The 9,578-nt window shown below is 48.5% G+C and overlaps 3 protein-coding genes across 3 annotated transcripts; 1 reads left to right on the top strand and 2 right to left on the bottom strand.

The window, feature by feature from the left end:
- Positions 1-2,283: 2,283 nt before the first annotated feature.
- J7337_012788 (uncharacterized protein) lies at positions 2,284-3,109 on the top strand (the record flags this gene model as incomplete). The annotated part of the gene is made up of 4 exons (XM_044830291.1): positions 2,284-2,493; positions 2,543-2,602; positions 2,711-2,809; positions 2,867-3,109. The coding sequence occupies 4 exons, from the start codon at positions 2,284-2,286 to the stop codon at positions 3,107-3,109; spliced, it is 612 nt and encodes a 203-aa protein (XP_044675207.1).
- Positions 3,110-6,151: 3,042 nt separating this feature from the next.
- J7337_012787 (uncharacterized protein) lies at positions 6,152-7,903 on the bottom strand (the record flags this gene model as incomplete). Its single annotated transcript, XM_044830290.1, has 4 exons — positions 6,152-6,806; positions 6,857-7,561; positions 7,615-7,682; positions 7,730-7,903. The coding sequence occupies 4 exons, from the start codon at positions 7,901-7,903 to the stop codon at positions 6,152-6,154; spliced, it is 1,602 nt and encodes a 533-aa protein (XP_044675206.1).
- Positions 7,904-8,583: 680 nt separating this feature from the next.
- Positions 8,584-9,206, bottom strand: J7337_012786 (uncharacterized protein; the record flags this gene model as incomplete). Its single annotated transcript, XM_044830289.1, has 4 exons — positions 8,584-8,640; positions 8,680-8,772; positions 8,796-9,102; positions 9,157-9,206. The coding sequence occupies 4 exons, from the start codon at positions 9,204-9,206 to the stop codon at positions 8,584-8,586; spliced, it is 507 nt and encodes a 168-aa protein (XP_044675205.1).
- Positions 9,207-9,578: the final 372 nt, after the last annotated feature.

Here is a 9,578-nt window from a genome sequence, read left to right as displayed (position 1 = left end):
GTGTCGGATTCTTACTCATTAACCAAGTTTTGACTGGTTCCAGATATATGACCGTGCATGGGATGCTATTGCGCCATCACATGAATTCAAAGAGGGATTAAGGGTAAGATGGCCGGCCTCTTGAGCAGAAAAGAAAGGTTCTAACATATTCATCAAAGATAATATGGCTTCGCTGGAGTAGGTTCAAGCAGACTATTCGTGACTTGAATATGGACGTGAGCTGAAAATTTAGCTTTCGAGATCAAACAAGCCGTCGGTCTGGCAGAATGCGGACATTTCAGTGGCTACGCTGGCCCAAATAAAGAGATCTACTATCAATATGAGGTTGGTTTTTCTTTATGTAACTTAACGTCAGAAGGCTAAAATAGGACAGACTGATGATGGTCACTGCGATACTGTCATCGAACAAATAGAGGTGGAACGCGCAATCGAACGCCAAATCAAGAAAGAGGGGGCAGCCATTCAAACTACTCAATGCCTGGACCTGACTGACACTTGGGTTTGGAATGGTCACCTACTCATTGGACCAGCGAAGGGCTTTGACTACGAGATAGAATGTGGGCCAAAGCTTATTGTTACTCCGGTGTCCATGATGTGGGATTTGGAGACTTTGGAGAAGGCGGAGAAAGAAAAAGAAAAGCAAGCTGATCGTGAGCTATAGACAACTGAATCCGTTGAAGATGAGGAGTCAAGCAATGGTAGGCTTTCAATTGACCATCAATAGTCAAAGGACTGAAAGCCAGGGAAGAAATTATCAGAGAACCCAGTGCCGTAGATCATTGCGTCGAAAGAATGGCAACCGTGGCAAATGAAATGCATACCGGGAATACTGGCAGTTGTACTCACTCGGTACTTCTTACGTCGCCCAAGCATGAAGTTGTTTCGTCTCTAGACTGCAGTATGAATCCGGAACCAATGGCACCGTTCCCTGAAAAAGCTCAGGGGACCTACCTCGTGATAATGAGCTTATTTAGTTTAGGGTTATGGTTAGACAACACTAACCTGTAGCCGTGTAAACATGCTTATTCTAATCCCCTCAGGGTTTCTCTTCTGTCGTAGGAAGAACTGCTGGTGAAGTGAATTACTGCGTGTCTGACGGTTCTGTAGAAGCACTTCACTGACCTGAATATGATCGACTTTGAAGCTGGGGCAACGGTTTTGGGATCTAGAACACAATTCGTAGACGGCTACAGTATCCTTTGCTCCTTGAACTGCTAAATTCTAACCCTGGTAATGCAAGCAACACAACAAGGAGTCTAATCCAACATCCACAGTGCCAATCACCATCCTCTTCCAAAAGTACCAGCTTACGCATGAGCAGGGAGCCCTTGCGGATTCTTCAGGACCAGGCCTATCGATTCATAGATGTAGCAAAATAAGGCAACGTGGGCTGCAAGTTCTTCGGGTTTGTTGACAGATCCTATCATCAATATTATCAACCAAGCGGCAATTCGGCACAAATCGAAGATCGAACGTCGTTCAATGGCCAACTGAAAGACGCACAGGACGAAGGATTGTGCTTGCAGCCAACATATCATGACTTTTGATGAAGACAGCTATATGAGAGACACAAGGATAGAATCCTTCGACTGATACTTTTCGGGATATAGAAAAGGCCGAGCATCCATCTCGCAGGGGTCTGTTAGTGGCTCAATCGACAATTGTGAGAAATGGATGATTCTAAGGTTATGTAAAGAAAGAGGATTTCCAATGACTCTAGTATCTATATGCATGTGTGTTGGCAGCACAAAGAGTCTACTAAAGGCCAGCAGTTTATCCCCGAGGCGTGTGAAATTGTCACTGAAGTCCGCGTGGATGTGCCATCAAATTGTACGTGAATATCTGGCGCTTATTATGCGGGAGATGCCGTTCTTCCGGGACACATGGATCTCTTTCATATATAGAGCCGCCCAAGGCTGCAGTCAGCGTGTTGGTTCTGCGTCTGCAAAATCCTCGTAAGTTTCTGTGCCGCTTGTAGAACCAACAGCATTTCACATGGGTCGGATAAGCGGCATGCTCACTTCCAACGCCGAAGATACCCTCGTTCTCCAAATCTTCTGATATTCATCATTTGCTCTCATCACATCACCAAATCCTTCCAAATTCTTGTCAAAAGCTTATAAAAGACCAACTGACTCCCAGGGCCTCAAGTTTAAACCATAACAATGACTCCGGCACATCAACTCGAACCTCATTTCCTAGATCAAATCGTACAAGCATCAGCTGGATACATTCTCCCCAGTGTCCTTCTGGCAGCGAATCTCGTTGCCTATCTCAGTCAAGATGAAACCCGCCCTTATGAACTTCTTCGTCTTAATGTCCTTACCTTTGTCTATCTACTCTATGCCTACCACAGAGGAGACAGAGGCCATTAACGAGACCCAGGCTCTTAACATTGAGGATGCTGTCAAGCTGCCGGACTCTCTGGCTCTGTACCACCTTGAGGACTTTGAGTCTGAAGACTCTGCCCTCGAGAAGCGCAGGCACGTTACAGTAAGTTCCTCCCATTGCAAATTGCCTACATTACTGATATCTCGAAAAGGTTTGCGAAAGAATCATTACCATCACCTCTCACTGCGTTATCATCGGGGGTGCTATCAAGGTAAGAGAACTTCGGTCAAATTGACAGGCCTCTAACACGCTTGTTTCAGGACGGGATTCTCCAGATCAGTGAGCATAAGATAATCATATTTGGTTCGAGCTAACGTAGGGATCAGGCGCTGCTATCAAGCACGCATCAAACCAGAAGACCTGTACTACTTTTACTGGACATGCTGGCCCCAACGGCAACCTTTTCTACCGCTATCGTGTATGTAAATCGCATTTCCCCCCCTCATAAACGGCGATGCTGATAATGAAACCGCAGTCTACCGGCAGACACTGTGACACGACTGCTGAGCAGGAAACTATTGCAGGTGCCATCGAACACCACATCAACAACCATGGGCACAAGCTCTGCGGTACTGAGTGTTTGGAACTAACTCATGGCGGAACTTGGCACGGATATCTCCTCATTGGACCGGCGAGTGACTTTGACCATAAGGCTTATTGTGGACCGAAAGTCAGCTTCAAGCATTGCGACTCGGGAGGCAAGGGTGACATGAATTAGGCTGGCCCAGATTAGGGGTCAACATGCTGAAGTACCCGGGATAAAGCGTCTACCTGAATGTCCTTTTCAAGATCTTTTTGGTTTGAAAGTACAGGGACTTTGATCGATACAGGGCAAATAGGCTAAATACTTTCGTTCACATCTGCGATATATGGATAGCAGAGTCAAATTTACATCAGAAGCTCCACGCAGAGCATTGCTAACTACTTGTGCACCTGCCATGCACCAAATCGCCATATCATTCGCGATATCTTTGAGGCTCAGTCAATAGCAATCCCTTATATAACTATCCGCTTGTTGTATGAGCCACATGCTTCGATCAACACTCGGTGAATCTCCACCAAATGATACCTCACGCCAGTTTCGGAACAGTTTCTCGAGATGGCTTCCTACAAGCGTGGCTCGTGAACCAATAAACTCTTTCAGAGCAGGCACGTGTGAAGCCGCGAGGATTATGAGCATTGCCCCAGACATACTATTCTTTGTCAGTACGGTCTAATTCGGGAGCGATGATTTGACTTACGACAGGGAGCATATCCAGGTATCAATCAGAACTGTCTGCGGGAACCCTCTGAGATCTAACGCATGTAGTAAACAAGCATCGAGGCATAACTTGCAGTTCTGCATAGCATCTGGTATTGAGGGCACCCTCGTTTCAGCATAGCTAGTGCTTAGCATCCACATCAGGTAAGGTCGGTAGATCACCCCCTTGCAGGTGAGATATCGCTGTCGAAGAAAGCCGCCAGCCGCTGTTGCTGCTTCCTCTGTATCGATGCTGAAGGAGAACGAGGCTGGTAAGACTTCACGCCAATCATCAAGTTGCCGCTGGAGCTCAGCCACGATGCGTGGAAAGCGACTGTGATCGAAAGCAGCGCCGGTATCCTTTGCGTAGAGTAGTTGATGGACTCTGTTGAGGAGGCGTCGCATACTGATACAGGCCAAGAAGTAGAGAGACGATTCCTCTTCTACGATTTCGGATGGGTGCGTGTGATATGTGCTTGGTAGTGGGATGGAAGACTCGACGCGAGCGATTCCTGATGGGGGACATGCTGAGAGCTCAGCCATGTAGTCACTGAGCAGGTATCAGTACATCACCTTATTTCTGTTATGTATGAAACATTGACTAACCTTTCCAGAATGTAGCAGGACCAGAATATCCTTCTAATGCGTTCTTCCGCCTCGTCGTCGTGCGTGTTCGGTGGGTAGGATAGAAGCAACATGCATCTAGTCGCTGTAGCACTGAGGTACTCCCAAGCTTGAAGTGGCCGAACTAGGGAGGCGAAGTAGAGTCTGGCACGTCAGAAAGGCATATTTACTCAGCACTAGGATCATCTTACGCTGTGAAAAAGAGGCACTGGGTGCTTTGAGAGTCAACTTGCAGATGTGCGACATGGAGCTTCTTCAGGGCCAGTTGGAAGTAAATTTCACCCAACTTACGCTTCCGAAGTCTTCTGTCTTTCTCTGTTGCATCAGGCTCAGCAGTAAAACGAAGGTCTTCGGCAGCTTGACTTGCACATCCTAAGGCTCAAGTGAGTAAACACAGACAAGAATGAACTGTATCCTCTGAAGGGGTTCCGGTTTGAAGTGTCGCACGTATGTTACCGAGTTGCTCTTGTGACATGGAAGGGTACCAGAAGTTGATGTTTCGTTCGAACGCCTCCAACATCAAGGTTATGTCTTCCGCGTCGACGTATGGGTACATAGGATTCGATGCGACTGTTAGCGGTGGTCGTGCTTGCTCAAGATAGAAGATTGAGTCTCCATCATGTCGGAGCAGCGGAAAGACATCAAAGTGAGGCCATTGGAGTATCGACTCCGTTGTCGAGGTATGCATCGAGTCCAAGACGGCATTCTCGAGGTTGTTGACATTCTCGCGTTGGTCTTGACTGGTCGGTGTTTGAATCGCATGACTCTGCCGACGAAGGTTCAAATCTGGCGAGGACCCCGAGAATGAGTTGGTGCGATTTGTTTGAGGTGAGTTGGCGAGTTGAACACCGTTCGGCTACAATGGTCAAAGCCAGACATCTAGAAGAGATACTTGTGGCTTACAATGGCGGATCTTAACTCGTGTAGGGTCTTCTCGACCCGCAGAACGCTTTCCAGGATGAGATCGTTCTTGCTCCTCCTACCGTAGCGTTAGATTGCTGGAGCGGAGCAGTTGATCGAAGAGTGAGGCTTACGAGTTGGCTTCAGATCCATAGGTGCAATCATGGCCGATCGACGCGCATGTCGCACAAGGATTGTTCCCATCGCATCTATCGCTATCAGCCAAGCTGTCAAGTTTCTGGTAGATCACCCAACCTTGTCTTGCGGGTACGACAAGCATCGCACTAATGTCGGTCAGCACATGCAACATGAGACATGTTTGTAAACTCACGGCATGCGACGTTCTCAACCTCTTCCTCGCAGGCCATTCATCACTTGCTTGATCCATTGCGCTGGGAAACTGTACAGCAATTCGCTCCGGTACGGGCCGACGTGAACGTGGGGAAAAGAGGAGATAATGAAGGACGAGTTTGTGAATCATCTGATGGATCACGGGGATGCTCGGTCCGAGGTCAATTGGAGCGTGTGATTGGTGCGGGAATTCATTCGGGGAACGGATGGGTTAGTTACCCCAGCTTTTGTGACCTTGTCCGATTGGACACTTCCTTGGTCTGCGAGCGAGGTTGGTGCAAAAGCTTGATGGGCATGAGACCTTGGAAATACTGGGGTCCAAATCAAGGTCATCAGGTGCCATTGCTCGCTGCGACGTGGTATGCAGATCGGGAAGTGAGGCCGAGGCTTTGCTTTGGTGATCGGCAGACAAGTTTAATGGGAACTCAATTGACTCGCGATACGAAATTGTCGCAAACCAATTGAAGCTGAAACAATAAAGTCGGGACACTTTTCTAGCTGGACTTGGGGCCGATTATGGTTCAAATGACAGGTTGAGAGATAAAGGTTGTAAAGTAATGGTGCATTATGCATAGCATTGATCGCGATGGAGTTATCTTGAGTATGCCTAACTAAATCATGACGAGGCAATTGAGATTGACCTGATCAAACCTCTCCGGCGAGCTTCGCATCTCCCGTCACATTAAGAGTGTTCATAACAGTCTGCGCATCCCTCTTTTGAAGACTCTTCTTGACAGGGTTGGGTGCCTCAAACACTTCCGACAATTCCTCAAGAGTACGATCCTTAGTCTCGGGGAAGAAGAAGTAAATAAAGACAGCTTCAAACAAATCCCAAAAGACAAACACAAGGTAGAAATAGTATCCGATGTCCTGGAAAGCGGGACCACTGCTGTACTGGATAATAGTCGACGCAATTGAACTAGCAAGGTTACCGACAGCAGTACCCTTGGCTCGAATGTCGGTGGACAAGCACTCAGCGATGTATGCTGACTGGAGAGGAGTCCAACCGAAAGAGAAGACGATACCGAAGATGAAGATCATGGCGACAGTGGCGTTGGCAGCGGATGCGTTGTCGGGCTGGTCGAGGGAGAGCTTGCTGGTACCAGTGATGACGGCGAAACAGCAGGAGCAGAAGATGATGGAGTAGATCAGAAGAGGGCGACGACCAACGACGTCAGTGAGACGAGCTCCGAGAATGGCACCGAAGAAGCAGAGCACAGGGTTGACGCCATTAAGAGCCAACACCTTCTTTTCGTCAGTGATGCCGGCTTGCTTCAGCATGACAGGAAGATAATAAGAGCTGGACACGGTTAGACAACGTTAGAGACTAGATCGGAATTTGGGACGTACCTCAAACTGTTTCCACTGACTTGTCCAAAGACAGCCATACCCAAGACTCCAATAAGTCGGCGTCGCGCACTATGAGTGTTCCAGAGTCCACGGTAGTCCCACCAGGACTTATCAGTAGCATCAGCAGCGATCTGGTTCGTCATTTCCTTGATCTGCAGCACAACCATGGGATGATTTTCGTCACCCTCACCATGGTATGTGGCAAGAACCTTGACAGCATCCTCGACTCTATCCTGCGCGATGAGCCAACGAGGGGACTCAGGCAGCCACAGAACACCAAGAGCGACGATGCCAGAGGTGATCATCTGGCACCAAATGGGAAGTCTCCAGGCAATCTCGCCATCGATGTAGCTGGAGCCGTAGACGACCCAACTAGCGATGATGCTACCGATGTACCAGGTGCAGTTGTACAGACCAGTGATAGTGCCTCGCCAGTTGGGATGCGCCATCTCGCTAACGTAGCAAGGGGCAGAGACACAGCAGAAGCTGACGCCGAAGCCGAGGATAAAACGGCCGCCGAGGAATTGACCTCTTCCAGTGGATGTAGCTTGGACACATGTTCCGATGATGACTACGACGGCACCAGTGAACATACCCCATCGTCGGCCGAAGAAATCGTTTACGGGGGCGGTGAAGAATACGGCGGCGATGGAGCCGATGTTGTACATGGCAAAGACGATACCGGTCGAAGAACCCTCGGATGACCTGCCATTATTAATTCAGAACTTCAGATCCTTTGTCTTGGTGGTTTCACATACATGTTGAAGTAACGTTGGTATGCCTTCATACCGTTAATACCACCGAGAAGACTGCCATCATATCCGTTCTTCCCAAGTTAGCAACCAGTTCAATATCCTCTCGTGAAAAACTCACCAAGCAACCGCAGAGGTATGCACAAGCCAGGATGAAGTACAACCTGAACATACGAGGCGTCCATGGCGACAGCTTCTGGTTCTCAACATCATGCGCAAGCTGCACCGCGACATGAGCTTCATGAACCTCATCACCATGGTCAACAGCGACCTTCTCATCAGCTTTGTAGTCCATATTTGTCCAAGTGTCAATCAGTGGAGACTTGAAGGCCAAGAATGAAGAGACTGTCGATCAAAGGGCCAAGCTCAAGGGGTCTTTATATAAGTCGAGTTGCATGCATGTTATCGTCGTGGTAGACCGGAGTTTGGACCCCAGACGGCATGCAGCGTCCGTCCGACGTCGTCCCCAGATTTTGCAGGGCTCCCCCTCATTCTGTGCGTGTTGGGATTAGTTGGGGAGGCGAGATGGTGTTCTGACTTTTTGTCGGGGCGAGGATTGGGTTAGACTGTTATCCACTCCGGCTCCGGCTGCCCCGAAGGAAACCTGGGGTAGGTTTGGTGGTGCCGATTGGTTCGGGTACAGCATCTTGGGAACGAAAGTTCTGCCCAAGCAGTCGTATGGTGTGTTTTCGCTCGTGACAGAGTTAAACCTAGGCGGAATGGCTCCAGAGCGCATTGTGGTCGGTCCATAATCCCGAGTTCACGAGTAGTCTGAGGAATGGCGACATCGGGATGGTCTCATGGAGCAAACTCCTTGCCCTTCTTTCACGTAACATGTTTCTGGGCATGACAAAACAAGTCCATTGATCTGGCGTTTTGAACTGAATATTAAGCAGCGGCCCCACTATGCTACACGTCGAATAGAACAGGCATTGGCTATCGTATAGTCAACGCGCACGACCTAAAGGCTAATCCTCATTCTACCAAACCGCCTCCTTCTACGGTTTCTGACCATATACCACGTAGCTTCTTCTGTCAGTATATGAACTAATGTCGAAGAGGAGAACTTACATCTTCCAGTACCCATGCACCTTCGGATTTCTCAGCTCGTTCCTCACATCCGCACAAAGAGATAGCACTTGATCCTTTGACCAGCCGAGCACCCTGGTGAATAAAGCCAAGCTTACGCCCTCAAGTCCTGACTCAAAGTTGATCAGGTTCCATTTCCCAAGTTCCTTTAGCTTTGGGTCTTGGGGCCAGCCGTTGGTAGGCCATATGTAGATAGTCTCAACAACATTATGAAAGCCTGCTTCCTCGACGATAGCTTTGTACTTGTCAGAGTCACCAAGAGGCCGACCAATTTTTCGGGAGCCTTGTATAAGGCATTCTTGCCACTTCATCAGTGGTGAGGTTTCTGGGTCGAGAGTCCCATCGTCACAGAAGACGGGGAGTTGAATGTCCTGGATCTCATACCAGCCACCGGGACTTAGAGCACTACAATTTGTCACTATAATGTTCGTGGTTCAAATCTTGTCTTGGAGAACTTACTCAAATGCCTTTTTTGCTATCGCTTCTGGGTCGGAGAAGCTTCCTGTCATCATGCGAGAGAAGATAAAGTCAAATGGTCTCAGCCAAGTCCATTCTTTCTCAAGGTCGTCGATCTCGAAACTACAATTTGGCGGTACGCTGTATTGAAAGTCAGATAGACACTGCGGTTTAAGACAGGGTTGCACCAACAATGGAGGTTGGATAGGGCTCAGATCAACGCCGATCACCTGTTCAGACATTAGGCTAGTCAGTGGAGGGTTGTAAGTGGCATACTTCGGCAGCCGGATGTTCCTCAGCTAGAACCTATTTAGCCGCTCTCCATAAAAGTCTTTCCAGATAACATACCAAATTCCAATGCCCAGATCCCTGTTCCGGTACCCAAATCTAAAACTCGTTTGGCTGTATCGGCTCCTGGATTCAGG

The sequence above is a fragment of the Fusarium musae genome, chromosome 10, assembly GCF_019915245.1.
Source record: "Fusarium musae strain F31 chromosome 10, whole genome shotgun sequence".
Lineage (NCBI taxonomy): Eukaryota > Fungi > Ascomycota > Sordariomycetes > Hypocreales > Nectriaceae > Fusarium > Fusarium musae.
Note: the sequence above shows the minus strand (reverse complement) of the source record. Positions and strands in the feature narration are given on the sequence as shown.